General features: G+C 41.9%; 1 protein-coding gene across 1 annotated transcript in view; it reads left to right on the top strand.

Annotated features, from left to right (window-relative positions):
* Nucleotides 1-16,682, top strand: part of KCNH8 (potassium channel, voltage gated eag related subfamily H, member 8) — a 275,136-nt gene that overhangs the window by 109,711 nt on the left and 148,743 nt on the right. The window contains exon 3 of the mRNA XM_015426954.1: nt 7,633-7,764. Within this exon, the coding sequence (XP_015282440.1) occupies nt 7,633-7,764 (132 nt within the window). The remainder of the gene's footprint in view (nt 1-7,632; nt 7,765-16,682) is intronic.

Below are 16,682 nucleotides of genomic sequence, written 5' to 3'. Positions count from 1 at the left end.
TTGTGAGCTGAGCTGCAAGTTGGTTCATCTCACCTTTGCTGTTCACCACCTACCTTGAGCACCCTAATGCCTGGGTAGCAGTCACGATGGATGCGTTTCTCGCAACCACTTTTGCACCTGCACAGTAGAGCAGATCAATTTACCCCTCGGTTCAGGTCTGGATCAGATACCTGAAGTGCTCAAACCAGTCCCTTTTGCTCACTCTTTGTGCATACATAGTAGTAAGCATGATTTAAATGGGACAAACTGCCTACCACTAGTGGCTGCGCAGTTACTTGCATCTGTGGAAAGGTGGCCCAGTATAAAGACATCTGTGAAAAGGTGGCCCAGTATAAAGAAGCTGCCTGAGCAGCGCCAAAGCAATCCTGTCAAAAGAAAACTGCTGCAGATCCAGAGAGATCAGCAGCTATAACACTGCTCACTCCAACAGGCTCAGTTGAATGCCACATGGTAAGACACCAAGGAGTTTAGGAGGGAAAAAAAATTCCATATGATTGTATTCCTTCTTTAAATGATTGCAGTGGAGTGGAGGGGGGATTAACTTTACAAATGGATGACTCTGACTGTTCATGCACAGACGTGGATAGCAGCCCATTAACACAAGCTATTCATAAGTGACCTATTGACCAAAGAGCTCGATGATTGCCACGCTGCTAAATCATGACATGATGATGAGCGGAACCAGGGACAGCTGAAATAGACCTACCCTTCTGTAGAAATAGGACTGGTTTAATAGTCCTGGGAAATGTGGGTCTGTGAAGGGGGCTAAGGAGTTCTAACAGCACCTTTATCACCTGTACTTCCCAGGATTCTTTGGGGAAATCTCCTGCATTTAAACTGATACAAAGTTGATAAAAGTTTCTAATGTAGATATGCACTAATTCCTGTTTGATTAGACACACTGGTAAAAAAATATCTAAAGACAATCTGTGCATAAGTATTGGACCATTTGGTTCTAATAAAATATTCTTTTATCTCTCTTTCAGTTATGAGAATCAAACACTAGTAGATTACTCTTTTTCTCCAATTGTCTTTTGTCATTCATATTCAAACAGTTAATACATAATCATCACAAGTTATTCCAAGGCCTCACAAGGCAACCCATGTTGTGAGGCACACCGTTGGTGGGGATAATTGATGAAAATTATGCCTACTTTACTTTGTGTGATGGATTGGTTGCATTGTGGAATTTGTGACTAGTTCTAGGAAGTACTGGAAATGACTCACTGCTTGGGAGAACTGAGGATAGAAATAGGATTCGATGCAATATTAACCGGGGGGGATTCCATCAGCTGCCTTTCTATACTGCTATTATGGAAACTAAAGCTCTAGCTGATATTCAAGAATAAAATGTTCCTTCTTGTAACCTCCAGGGCAGCTGTTTGTAGTGAGGTAATTCCTCACCCTCCTGGCACTCTTGAGGGAGAAAAAATAGAGCAGGGGAAAAGGATGTGCTCCCTTCCTTGAAAATTTCCTTTAAGGGTAGCCTATCTTTAAACCTTTCTTGTTCCATTTTTTCCATCCTTCACTGGAACTTTTTGGTTCTAACAGGATATTCCTTTATCCATCTCTTATTTACATCCCAAACATGAGCATATCTTTCCAACATTTTAGAGACGAAAACAGAGTAGGAGAAATTATGGACAGAGTCTAGCAGGCTAGCTAGTAGGAGCCTGGAGTTCTGGAATTACAACTGATCTCCAAACAACTGGAAAAAATGGCTGCTTCAGAGTGCAGACCCCAAGATATACCATAGATTTCAAGTGAAATCCTGAAATCCCTCCCCAGGCTCTGCCCCCTAATCTCCATGAGTTTCTCAGGCTGGAGTTGGCTACCCTACTAGCATGAATAACACAGTCTAGAATAAAACACAATCCAGACCATGAGGGACACCCTGTGCACTAGGTGCACATAGCCTAGGATACCAGAGGTGAAGGAATACTAACTAGCCTTGTCACCACCTACCCTTCCCATGACATCAGAGGGCTCTTTTTCTTCTTCCTTTCCCCATATTTTAGAGGGTAGGAGGTAGGGTTGCCAAGTGAATTTCACTCACCGGCGGGGGAGCCTCGCTGCGCGCCGCCAGCATGTCACCAGAAGTGACGTGCGACGTCGATCACGTTGAGGGCGTGGCCCCGATTGTCGGAGGGAAAACCATAGAGTTTTCCCTCCAACGATTGGGGCCACGCCCCCAACGTGATTGACCTGGTTGCGTCACCTTTGGTGACACAGCCACGCTGCACTTCGGGGGCGGAGTTCCCCCCAGGGCCCGATTCCGTGGCGGCGGAAATCGGGCCTCCAAAGCGGGGGTTTACCCGCCACCCACCCCCACTTGGCAGCCCTAGTAGGAGGGGCAGGTGACATCCAGTATCCCTATGACACCATGGAGGGGGGCAAGCATCAACTTCCCACCTGCATCCAGCTCAGGGGGTAGTTTCCCCATCCTAGCCTAGGGTGTCCAAAATCCCTGGGCCTGTCCTATGTGCCACAAGCAAAAAGCAGGGAATGCAGCGGTACCTAAGCAGGCAGTTCTAAATGCCAAATGCAGTGAAGCAAGTCATATACACATAATACATTCTGTGTTATAACACATTTACACCATGGAGAACACATTGGTCTCACTTTACAACTGAAGAACAATGAGGCAAAGCAATATGGTAAAGAATATGGTAAAGAATTCTTAATACATGTTAATTAAAAATGAAGTCAATTTGAGAATATGCTGAGTGCTTTTCCTGAATTATTAGGAAAGGGACTGAAAATAAAATGGCCAATATTATAACACCCCTGTTAAAATATGGTATGGCCTTGTTTGGAATACTGTGTACGATTCTGCTCATCATATCTCAAAAAGAACATCACAGAGTTGTAAAAAGTAGTGAACAGGGAAACCACAACAATTAGGAGGTTGGAGCACCTTACCTATGAGGAAACGTTTAAGAGCCTGCAACGAACATGAAGTTGAGCAAACTTCAGAGGATGGCGGAAGATAGGAAGGCCTGGCATGATCTGGTCCATGGGGTCGCAAAGAGTCAGACTCGACTGTGCGACTGAACAACAACAACTTTTCAGTTTAGAACAGAAACAACTAAGGTGGGAGATGATAGAGTTTTATAAAATTATGAACAGGATGGAGAGAGTTACAAAGAAAGTTTTCCCCCCTCTCCCAAAATAATAGAATTTGAGGGCATCCAATGAAGCCAATGGACCATAGCTTCAGGAGGATGGACAAAAGGAAATACTTTACAAAAAAAGTTATTCAAATGTGGAATTTACTGCCAGAGGATGTAGTGATGGCCACAGACAAAGGCGTTTTATGCACGGTGGTTTCCCTCAGTTTCACAATGCCTTTCCACCATGTTATTTTTTTCATTCTGCATTTTCCCCACTTTCACCTTGCATGTCTATCATTTCCCCCCCCAAAAAAAGTTCTGCATTGATTTTCATCCCTCAGCTCTTGGTTTGCTTTCCGTTTGCTGTTTCTCCAGCTCTTCTGAAAGTCCTTTTGCTATGATTTCCCCCCTTGCTTCACTTCCAAGCCGAAGTAATTCATAACCTCAGATTTTTCTACCCCACCCTCTTTACCACCACTCTGTGCCCACTCCACTGCCCACACTGAGGTCAATCAGTCCTCCTCCTCTGCACCTTCCATCCCTTCCAACTCTATGATTCTATGATCTTCCCCCCTTCATTGGTGTTCACTTGTAAACTTTCAGGGTTTTTTTTAACAAGCAGGACCAGTTTAACAATAGGAGTTTATCGGTAAACGAGGTGTTTGTGTGCTTGTCTGGAGTTCTGCCAGGCAGCCTGGTTTAGACTGGACTGCCCAGCAGAGCATACCAAGGCACTGGTCCCATGGGGAGAGTTCTCCCCACAGGCTTGGCAGTGGCTCTTTCTGCAGGATCAGTCCCCTTTGTGGGCTCTGTTGGGCAGTCTAAACCAGGCTCCCCAGCAGAGACTGTGCAGAGTTCTCCTTGGCATGCTCTGCTGAAAAGTCTAGTCTAAACCAGGCTGCTCAGTAGAGCCACAGTTGAACACACACCTGCACACATATCTCATTTGCCAATAAAATCCTATTGTTAAACTCTTCGTTGACTTAAGAATAAAAAGGACAGGGTTCTGTCCTTTAGAAGGAGCCATGGAGGCTTAGTTCCACACAGGTCTAAAGAGGGATCAGTGACAATGAGCAGGTGAGTGGAGACAGAGCTCATTAGCCTGTCTCTGTTCCCCCCCCCCCACACTGCCCTCCTAACTTTGTGTACAGACAGGAAAAAGCAGGGGGGCGGTCTCTGTCTGGAGGAGCAAAAAGCAGAGGAGAGTGGTGGCAGCCTCCTCCCTCACTGCCTTCTCCCCCCTGCCCATCCCATGGCACCTCTTTCCAGCCCACCTGGGAAGCTGTGCCTCCTAAGGGCTCTGCATCACACCAATACTGTTGCCCAAGGAAAGGGGCTGAGGGGAAGGGGCAGTTTTCAGCCTGGGAGCTGCTCTTTTGTTGGCTGCCTCCACCATCTGCCTCAGCCCCCCAACCCCAGGTGCCCTTGGCAGGCTTCCACCAGGCCCTGTTGCTCCTCCCATTGCTGCCATGTCAGGGCACAGCAGAGGTAGCTACCTGGGGCATGGGTCAGTGGCGCTGGTTCCTAAGAAGGCACCCTAGTTGGTGGCAGGAGGCAGCAGTGGTGGGCATGGAGGAGTAAGCAGTGGAATGGGAGTGCACAAACAAAGGGGGGATGGTCAGCACAAAATGAAATTGACATTACAAGAAAAGACAGAGACACTGGGATGGGAAAGCTTTGAAAACTTTTTTTTCCGTATAATGCTTTTGTGGACAAATTGGAGGGGAACCATTTTGGCAGTCTCCAGAAGCCTAGCATTCCAATGGCGCCTCCTTGTTTTAAAATATGAGAAATCTTTGGACACTTCTCTCCCCAGGGCCAGCCCCAGGTTTTTTTGTGCATTAGGTGAGGCTAAGTTGTGACGCCCCCCTCACCACAGTCACAGATCCTCCAAGGGGCCAGTCCCTAAGGTGACTGGAAGGCAGGGCATGGAGCCTGGTGGACTCAGAGTGGGAACAGCTGCCTCCCTGAAGAGAGCCGTACTCTGGAAGCAGCCCCGCCCCCGAGCCCACCTGCCCAGCTCTCACCTTGCAAGTCCCCGTCTCCGCTCAACCCAGCCTGGAGCCAGGGCAGGACTGCCGGTGGACGGGTGAGTGGGACGTGGCCCGCGGGGGAGGCCTGTTTTGGATTGCCAGGCATTGGAGGGAGAGAGAGACCTTCATGTGGGAAACACTCACCCGCCGCTCCTCCGGTGAGGCCAGCCAGAGGGTGATTTGCCTGTTGCTCTGTAATATAAATGGTAACAGCCCAAGACAACTAGTAAACCGGAAAACAGGCTGACACTCAGCGCTTAGGATGAAATGAAATACAATTTCTCCACTGTATTTAACAATGTTATTTTATAATAGCTAATACATCCACACTGTTACATAGTCTGTCTTTCATATGCACACCCAAAATACAGAAAAAAGTGGGCTCGGAAGTACAGAAAAAAGTGGGTTGACGAAACTCCCCAGAGTTGATTTTTGTTTCGTTCAAAACTTCATCCAAACATACTGAAGTACCTTACAAAATGACATAAGAGGTTATGCAATGTAATGCAAGTCGGGAGCCAGCCAGAGCAAGCTTCCTTCCCCTGGTGGCTTCTTGGCTTCACCCTCTCTGTCCTGACACTCCTGCTCGCATCCACTGCCACCAGCCACTCCCTCCCTCCCTCCCTTTGGGTGGCCTGCCATGCTGCCAGGCACTGAGTGGAGCCCATGGCTTCCCCATCACAGCAGCCACGATGCCTCCTCTTGGGGGGGGGGTGCTCGGGTCACGGGCCAGCACCCTCATCGTCGGGCCAATGCCCTAGGCGAGAGTCTAAGATTTGACAATGACAGGCCAGCCCTGCCTCTCTCACATCACAGGTGACATTTCAACCTCATTTAAGAAAAAACTGTGATTCTTGGTGTAAGGGTAGAATAAATGCACAGAATGCACCAGAGAAAAAAGAATGGTGCAAACAGCAGGCAAACACATCCAAAGTCAAGCTTAAAAAGCTTGACTACTGGGATTCTTAAAAAGCTTATGGGCCAAAAACAGCTTTAAAAGGGAGTTAGATAGATCCGTGGAGGATAGGTCTATCAGTGGCTATGTACAGAGGCAGTCAGCTTCTGAATCCCAGTGCCAGGAGGCAATAACAGAGAAAAGCCTCAGCTTCTATGCTCTGTTGTTGGACCTCCAGAGAAACTGGTTGGTCACTGTGTGAGAGACAATACTGGACTAGATGGACCAGTGCTCTGATCCAGCAGGACTCTTTTTATGTTCTTATCTTCTTAAGCTTTGAGCAACTGAAGTCTTTTCCTTCCCAGGACAGGCTTAGAATTAAGAAGCAGAGAACTGTTATATATCCCTAAAAAATGAAACCTTATCACCCATCTGATTTCAGTTCCAAGGCCAGTGAACTACACAAAGAGAATGCTCTTTCTTTCTACGCAACATGTGAATCCGCTCCTTATTTTAACTTCTATCCCCAAAGGAACATGATCCTAAATATGAAACCACAATGATTGAAAAATGCTGACCCTAGATAGGATGTGTCTTACCCTCCAAAATCATCAGGAGATTTCACTGCATACTACAGTGTTTACAAAACTGATGTCCATTAGATTTTTATTACTTTTTTTTAGCGATATGTTAATTTCATAAAGCAAGGAATAATTGGAATGTATTCTTCCTGAAATATCCCTATGAATTGAAACTTGTGGTTAATATTAATTACATTCAGTAATAAAAACACTCTTTGCATATTAAATAAACCATAATAGTTTTGTAAAATATATCTATTATTTTAAACAGACAAATTTAATTGTATGCATTGTAGAGAAGAATGTTTAAATAATCCTGCCATGCTGCTACAGGGCAATTAACACCTAGTACGAAAGACATTTATTACAGTAATTCTCATAAGCAAAAGATATCAGATAGTTTCCTGCACATAATTCAAGCATTTAATGACTTTCAGATTGACTGTATTTAACAGCTGAGATCTGAGGAGCCATGCTTTAGCTGCTATTTTAAGGAAGAGTATGATTAGTTTTAATATCTTCGAAACAGTGGGCTGAGACATTAAATATCTGGTCTGCAGCCAAGAATGTGTGGGAGTGGGTAGAGAAGAAAAAGACCTGATAATCTGAACTAATGGCATTTCAGAATAAACAGAAGCTTCAGATGTCAGAGTTAACATAGTGGGGGACATTCCATTAAAATGGAAACACAGGCCTCCATTAAAAGTTCAAAGGAAAATGGGATGCAAGAAAAGATAGAAGGTTCATTACACTCTATTAATGATCCCCAGAGATGCATATTGCATTTAAATTAGTACTTTGCTTTCAGAGAAATAAGCATTACCAGGCTTTGGCTGATGATGCAAAGAGATTTACTGAGAGTTGAACATCTGTGATTTTCTAACTATTGACTCTTTAAATAAGATTTGTGTGGCTTGGAATTATGTTAGTTGTGACTTCAATATTTTGAATATTTCTCTCTCTCTACCAAAGGACAGTTGTCTCAATTAAACATATTCTCTTCCATACAGGGTCTTCATTTTGGTGCCTATTGGACATTGTCCCTATTAAGAATGAAAAGGGGGATGTAGTTCTGTTTTTGGCCTCTTTCAAAGATATCACAGATACAAAGGTGAAGATTGCACAGGAGGATAAAAAAGAAGGTACGTATAAAAAGGGTTGTAACATAAATTCAGGGTGCAGGAGATATATTATAGAAACAACTGGGTTGTATCTACATTTACAACTTACCATGAATGCATAATGTTGGTACTGTTGTCATATTCATGTTGGATTATGGATCTACTGAATTTCACAACTGTCTCAACTCAAAACACTCCATTAACAATGTTGCTTCACTTTCTCTTTCCTCACACCCAATGGATCCTGTTAAGTTATACGATGTTTAACTTGTTTTGACAATTGCATATAGGTGATATAAAAACGGTGTAAAAACAACAAGTACTGCTGGAAATACCAGCAACGAAAAAAGGCAAAACAAAAATTTTCATAACATACAAATGAAACAAAGGCAGGACATATTTGCAAATTCTATATTGGAGCTGGAAAATCAAAATCCACTGCTAGCTTATTGCTGGAAAAGCAGCATGGTATGTGTCGCCTGTATGGTTAACATTTGACCAGCAGTAATCGTTCAAGAATTACAGGTCACACCGACACATTGACAACCCTACTGGTAACGCTAATAATTAATGACTATGTGCAAAACAAAAGTGTAAATTGTCTAAAAGTTAGGGTCGCCAAGTCCGACTCGGCGCTGGAGCGGGGGACTCAAGTGCCGCTTCTGGAGTGTGCGCGCATGCACTGCAACCACATCACCCGGAAGTGATGTGACCACGCCGGACACACCAGGCACACTGGGGGTGGGGCCACGACCATCCAAGGGAAAACCATAGAGTTTTCCCTTGGATGACCGTGGCCCCGCCCCCAATGAGCCCGATGCGATCGTGTCACCTCTGGGTGACATGCACGTCGCGTGCTTTGGGGGTGGAGTTCCCCCCGGGGCCTGATCTGGCGGCGGCGGGTAACGGGCCTCTGGGGCGGGGGTTTCCCCGCCCCCTGGGGGGACTTGGCCAGCCTACTAAAAGTTGGGAGAAGGCAAAAATGGTAGCTCATACTGTGAATGGATAGATGTTTTCTGCTGGTAGCAAATTCTCTGAATGAAATTTTAATGGTTGATTGTGGCAATGGCTGTTTTATTTGTTTTTAATGTGATATTATTGTATTTTTTATCAATTGTATTTTACCTTGTTGTCTATTGTTAGTCACTGTGAAAACATGGAAAAGTAGGACTCACGTTTTTAAATAAAATAAAGATTCCAGCCCCTAGAACTTATTTTTTTTCTTTTCCTATTCCAAATGTTTGCAGCTCAGTAAAATAAAAAGCTAGGAGATTAATATTATTGCTGATTGAAGGATGACGGCTCTGGCTTTCTAAACATTATGTTGTTACCTGATAATATCAGAACATTTCCTAATACAATTGGCTACAACTTAACTTTTTTTTTTTTTTTTGCTGGAAAGGCATTTAACCATGCTGAATGGCCTTATTTAAGGACTGTTTTTGAATGTTTTAATGTGGAATAACATTAGGTGATAATTAGGATAATGTGGAATGACATTAGGTGATAAACTAGGTGATAATCTACAGGCATTCACTGAGCAGTAGAGGCTTTTCATCACCTCAACATCCACATTCTACCTAGCTTGCCTCTTTTAGAAATTCCATCTTTTTATTCCACTTGGTGGTGATAAAGTGTAAACTGTATGGGTATTCTATAGTATTGCTATTTCAGCATTGTGATAGTTGTTTGCCATGTTGTCATGGTTTATTTTTTATGGTTTATCTCTTAACCATTTGAGTATTATTTATTAATTAAATTTTATCCCACCCTTCATCTAAGAATTTCAGGGTAATGTACATGGTTCTTGCCTGTATTCATTTTATCTTTACAATAATTCTATGAAGTCTGCTTGACCAACAGAGAATGACTGGCTCAGTATAAGCCAATGAGTTTCATAACAAGTAGGGATTTGAATTTGATTCTAGCCAGGCCTTAGTCCAAAACTCTACCCACTGTACCACAAACATGATACAGTAAAAAAATGATTAAATATTTGTATTAAATTTGTTTTTCTGTCTAATAATTCTTTTGCCAAACTGGATTTGTACTTCCCTTGGAACTTTCATTCATCTCACGTATGCTGAATTCATCCTGAATACTTGACCAAATTCCTTTAGCATCTCTTCATCTTCCACATGCATATAGTCTGCTAAAATCTTAGCCATTTTTCCGACGATGTCTTCATCTTTTTCCTCAGGAATATTCTGTAATCTCAATACATACGCTGCTTTGTCGACTTGAAGTATAGTCAGCTCTTATTCATATTCTTCTTGCTTCAAGTCAAGTCTCCTAGTTTCATCTTCAATCCTTTTCGTCTTAAAGTCCATCTTTTCTGTTTTCTTCTTCAATTCCACAATTTGTTTTGTATTTTCTGAAACTAGTGTTTGTATTGCTTGTAGACTGCTCACAAATTTTTCTGTTATTTGTTCCATATTTGTTTCCACTTTCTTCATTGAAATTTTGATGGGATCTACAGCTTCTGCGACAGAAAGTTGGACCAATGACTGCATCTCCTTTTGTGCTGGGGCTGAAAATTTAGATATTGTGACTCCTTCCACCCCAGGTGATGATTGAGATGATGGTTGAGGTGTTTTTAATTGCGTAGTTTTAACATTAGGTTGGGTTGCCATCTTGGATGGCTTTTGAGCGTGATATAAGTGCTTTTCTTATTATCAAATCTTTCCAGCCAGATTTTTGGTTTTATTTAGTTTACTTCACAGTCTGGCTCTCTGCCCAGACTGTCTAATCTTTATTTTAAATACTACTTCAATTTTGACTTTGTGCCCAGACCTGTTGCTTCTACACCTCCTTTTGGCTGAACACCTGGGAAATGTTTTGATAAATAATTTTCAAGGTCACTCCTTCCGATGGTTTTTCCAGTATCTCAGAAACTTTGAGGGGGGGAGATAATTTTTCTCAGTCAGCCCTTTAAAATTCTTATTTCTCTTACTTTCCAAATTACAGTCACTGGCAATCCTTTACACACACCCCACTACATTTGTACAGGGCTACCCCATTAGGTTCCCACCCTGGCCCCCCGTAGGAGCAAAAAATGACAAGTGTTGCAACAAATGATGAATGAAGAGGGGGCGGGTTTATTCTGTTAGATCCCTATTAAAGAGCTTATTCCAGACTTTGGCTTTTTCAAATGCACGCCTCATAGATTTGTTGGTAATGTCCCACTCTGCCCTACTGCTCTGCCAAGAATAAATCAGAATATCGCCCCTCGTGTTTTTCCCTTATAGCTCCATGAAAGAAGGGAATAAAGATTTACTTTAAAAATGTAAGCTGGGAATTCAGAGAACCTGCTTAAACTATCATTACAACACTATATCATATCAATATTTTAGGGCGTTTTTTGGAAAAAATAAGGAGGGTTGCTGTCATGCCACTGATGATGACAGCACCCTCCCTTGAAAATATTCATTTTTAAGGCATATGTGGAAGAAAATAAACTGACTCTACAACTGTGAAAATGCACAGGGAGGATGGATGTGAAGAAGAACAGTGCCCAAAATGATTCCAATGCTTGGGGATCAACTACCAAGAAAACCAAGAATAAGTCAAGGATGTGGGGAAAGTCTGTGATAACTGGTGGGGGTGTAGCACTCTCAGGCCTTTTTTGTTCATCAATTGTTTTTGTTCATTAATTGTTTTTAAAAAATTAACTGTTTTTGAGATAAGGAATATGGGACAGGCAGGCCATAGCTAGCCTTCCTCACTAGGTGGAACTGCCACCTTTCTAGGTGGGGCAAACTATTGCTTCAGGTGAGACCTTTTGGTTATTCCCTGGCTACAGCCCTATGATATCAGAGGCTGAAGAGTAAGTTGCTAGAATCTTTACATCATGCCTGCATCCAGCTTCAGCTGAAAACACCCCTCTCCCAGTTACCAACCGTTATTTCAGAGGCTCGGGTCCATTGGGACCCTTTCTTATTAGGCAGAGCAGCCATATTTAAAGGTGGAGAAAGCCAGTGCTCAAAACAGGTGTGGCATACTTACTAGCCCCAGCCAGCACAGATATAAGAAATCTGACAAATTCTTGGCATGTTTAATTGATAATCTGATGACTGTTGACTACAGTGATCTGGGATTTGGGTTGTGAATCCCCAGGCTATGGCAAAAGTTAGTATGTTTTTTACTGACTTTTCCTCCATATAATCTGGAATGTGGTCACCTAAACTAAATGTATTATTCATTTTTATGGTTTGTATTCCATCTTTTAGCTAAATGGCTCACTAGATAGTTTAGAAAAGGAATTAACATAGTATGTATGGCCCAGGAAGATGGTACAATTGAAAATTATTTCAGGACAATAATGAAACTGTTCAGAAAAGTATCACTGTTACTTGCTATAACAGAAAAGTTTATCTTAAAAAAACCCTGAAAATATCCTTAATTAACTATACAGATGATTTGTGCATATGTGGATTGAACTGTGTTTTTTGTCTGAAACCTACTGTCTGGTATTCTGTTTGGTGGCCCCAGATTCCCCCCCCCCCATTCTAACAGTAACTAATCATAGGGTCATGTCAAATCAGCTATCATCTTATGAAAATGTATGATTGAATGTATCAGTTTTATAAGCTAAAAGTCCCCAAATATTGAATTCTTTCTGACTTACTTTTCAGAATAAGACCTTTTAACAATGTTTTTTTAACAATGTTGTTCTCTAAATCACATTTCAATTATCCACGAGTTACATCATTAAACAACTTTGTCAAAATTAAGTGCTGTGCATTTGTAAATCCATACATCTTTCCTGTTTATCTTAATTTTTAAAAAACCAAATATTGCCATAAAAACTGCCCATTGCCAGATTTAGAGTAAAAAGAAAGAATAGTCTTTTCAACATAAAAGAAATGTTCTATTTTAGACAAACAATTTTGCCTTTCAAACAGTCAATGGAAAGACTAGCATTTCTTTTCAAGGCAAAACTATTTCAGTACCATGCATTCAGCCGAGCAATATATAGGGAAGATTCTAATATTGGTTACTTCTTTGTCAACTGTTTGCATTTAAACTTCTCTTCTTTGAATCAGTGGATGTGTGAGACAGCTTCCTGATTTTACAAAAGAACTTGCAGCATCATTCCTTGAGTTAAATTAGTGTATAGCTACTTCTTTTGTGGTTGAGATCAAAACGAATGAACAACATGGAGAAATAGACACAAGGCTCCTCATCCTGATCCCCTTACATGTCATCCTCTTTATTTAACAACTGGACTAGCATTCATAGCTTCTTACTTTCTAGGACTCTGTGATTGCTCACAGTGGTTGCCATTTCTCAGGCAACAGCTTGGTGTCCTGTCTATGTTTCTTAATAATGCTGCTCATAGGTATGCAAAAATTAGTCAATGCATAAAGAGGTATAGGTATAGGTACTGAAGGACAGTGTGTAAGATCCATAGGTGTGGGCCAAATATGACAAATATTATATATCTTCTATATACTTTAGTGTCTGTAGAGTCAAATGCATCAGCAAATGCTGTTCAAAATCTCATCAGCATCTCGTAGCAAAAATTCTGCATCCTGCAAGTTGTGTGGACCTTATCCAGTTCAGTGTCTCTTGCTTGCTTGCTTATTTGCAACTGCCTGCCACTATGATGTCCTTAATGTTGTATTTTTACAGATCTGTTCTCCTTAGTGCTATGTTCTCCAGTGCTATGTAAATGTAGTGTCGTTGTAATGATGTGTCAGAAGCAGGGGGGTATCTATTGTGAGATTGATTTTCAGCCTCAACACAAGTAAAAAAAAATCTATGTTCCTTTCAAGAAGAGGTATACTTACAGCTGATCTTACCACTGATTGTGATGGTACCATAGACTATTCATGGGTAAGGATCATGTGGATTTCCTTAGGGCGGTTTCAGACCTTAAGAATTCCCTATATATGTCGGGGAAAGTATAAAAATTGTATATTGTCATTGTGACACTTGTATAAACATGTTTTGCTGCTGTGAAGTCACATCCGAATATGGTTCCAAAGGTCTAAGGCAGAGGTGTCAAACTCATTTGTTACGAGGGTCGGATCTGACAATGATGTTACTTTATCAGGTTGTGCCATGTCTGCCATAAAATATAATGCCAGGTACTGGAGATAAACACTTTACAAATGACACAGGCAAGCCCAATTAACAATATTATTTTTTACTCAAAATGCAAACAGAAGCCATTGATTCCTAGGAACGAAAGCAATTGATTTATTGGGGAATCCACAAAAAGCCCCAATAAATGTATTTAATCATATGTAAGACTAGGGTTTTTCCCCCCAAGGGATACCATACCCTGCCCCCTAGGCATTTCCTTTCATTCCTTGACAGCTTCAACCAGACACATCTCAACATGTGTCCCCGTGTCCCCCCCCCTTGAGCAGCCTCCTGCCTTCACTCTCTTGCACCCAGTTGCTTGTGGGCCAGATAAGAGCCCTGGATGGGCAAGTTCAGGTCTCCAGGCCTTATGTTTGACACCCCTGGTCTAAGGGGTAGTGTGTGTAGCATGATATATGTGCACTAGGGATGTGCATTTGAATATCTCCAGTCTGAATAAATATATAAAAAAAAATGTATCTGGTGTTCTCCGGGTATTTTTGGGATCTGAATGATACCTGGGATATCCAAGACATGGGTAGGTGGGTCCCAAAACATTCTGGAAATATTTGGGAGTAACTGGGAATAACAGGCCAGCATTTTAAGGCTCCCAGAACTGTATTTCTTTAATTTAATTATGCGTCTGGAGACAGAGTAGGAGAAGTGTATTACAGCTAAAATGTCAGCCTTCAGAGTAGAATGAGGGTCTCTGGAACCAGATCAATTGCTCTGGAACTGGAATTATGCACCCTAAAGTGGAAAGATGGTCCATAAGGGTAGCAGAAGTATTCTGCAACTGGAATGGCAGGCTCCAGACCAGATAAACTGCTCCGTACCTGGAAGGAAAGTCCCCAGAGTGGAATGCCAACCCCAGGAGTAGCAGAAGTATTTTGCAACTGGAATGACAATCTTCAGAGTAGAATGATGGTCCTTGGAACTGATAAATTCCAGCCCCAGAGTGGTTTATCTGGCTTCAAGGACTGTCATTCCACTCTAAGGCCTGTCATTCCAGTCCCAGAGTACTGATTCTATTTGTAGGTGCCATCATTCTACTCTGGACCCTGTCATTCAAGCTGCAGAAAATGTATGCTACTCCAAGGGGCTGACATTCCACTTGGGGGTGTCATTCCAGTTCCAGAGCTGTGTATCTGGTTCCAGGGACTGTCATTCCATCATGGGGCTTGACATTCCAGTCACAGTTCTGCTACTCTCAAGCACTGTCCTCCCTCAATGGGAGCTATGATTTCAGGACCAGAGCAGTTTTATCTGGTTCCAGGGACCATCATTCCAGGCTCAGCACACTTCTACTCCCAGGTAGGGTAGCCAGGCCTTATCTACTCACTGGTGAGGAGTAGGAGGAAGCTTTCTGGGAGTGGGGGGCAGGGCGGCAGGAGCCCATGAAATTGGGGGATACCCCACTCCCACCTGGGGGCCGGCAACCCTACTCCCAGGGGGTTTTATTTGACTCTGGAGGCTACCATTTCAGTCTAAGAGCACTGCTTCCAGCCTCAAGGAATGTTTTTCTACTCAGGGGGGGGGATTCCCATCCTAGAGCACTTAATGTTACTCCCAGGGGCTGTCAGTCCACTCTGGGCGCAGTTTTTGTAAATCTATTCCAAATTTTCATTACAACTTTTGTGCTGTAATATTTTTCAGTAGAGCCCATGAAAGTTTTTTTTTTTCTCTAATGAGATTTTTTTATTTTAAATTTTATATTGGGTACAGAAAAAGAAGGTGTGAGGGGAAAGAAAAATAAACATAAGGCACATTTTTACAAATATTCAAGACAATTATAAACATACATGAATTAATAAATCTTGGTAAATCATTATAACATTATAACATTATAACATTACCAATAACGCTGTCTCCCTAAGATAAATTATCCGCTATTCTCAAGCTGAAAAAAACTATGAAAAAATTGTGTAGACAAACATTTGATATCAATTTAAAATTGCCAGAAAACCTTTTAAAATGATTTATAACAAGGAAGTAACAAATATAAAAAATTCCAAGTAACTGATAAAAATCATATGACTATTGATTAAATGAATAATCAAACCATAATACTGTATCACTCTTACAACTCTTTCTATAATAGGTATAAAAACTCTCCATTTATTCTCAAATTCAGTACTTGGTCTGTTATTTATATGGTTCATCAATTTTGACATAACGGCATATTCCTCCATCTTATTTTTCCATTCTTTAAGATTTGGGCAGAACTCCATTTTCCATTTAGTTGCAAATACTACTCGTGCCGCTGTTAACATATATTGAAATAGTTCATGTATTTCTCTTTCAATATTCATGGGTAGAATTCCCAATAGCATAGTCACTGGTTGCATGGCAAATGTTATATTCAAAATTTTCTGAGTTGAGCCCATGCAAGTTAATTGGCATTTCTGGCTCCATTATATCCAGTGGGCATTCCCGCATCTCCCATTGTTCCCAATAGGCTATTCTGTCATTCATGTTAGTACATTCCTCCTTGTTAAATCAGTTTTGCTTGAATTCTCTACTTTGGCATGGGCTGTGTTAGGCTTGCCACATTGCCCTATTGGTTCTTCTGGAATTTCCTGGTTCTGCATTGGTTCTGTTGGGCTTGTTGGTTCTGTTTGCATTAGGAGGCTTTTGGACAGTGGTTGCTTTGCTTGCTCTTGTGTCTTTAACTATTCTTTGCCCTGGGGAAACCATGTAACTTTTTCCCCTGTAGGAAACAATGCTGGGGGTGCCTTGTTCAGAGCCCCATAGAATTGGACCTCTTGGTCAAATTTAATTTAAACTTGGGGGCTATTTACCGGATAGGCACCATCAACTCTTCTTGCAATTTTTATGCCATTTGCTTA

This window comes from Gekko japonicus, unplaced genomic scaffold (assembly GCF_001447785.1).
Source record: "Gekko japonicus isolate JY-2015 unplaced genomic scaffold, Gekko_japonicus_V1.1 scaffold162, whole genome shotgun sequence".
NCBI lineage: Eukaryota > Metazoa > Chordata > Lepidosauria > Squamata > Gekkonidae > Gekko > Gekko japonicus.
This window is presented reverse-complemented; position numbering and strand designations above follow the sequence as displayed.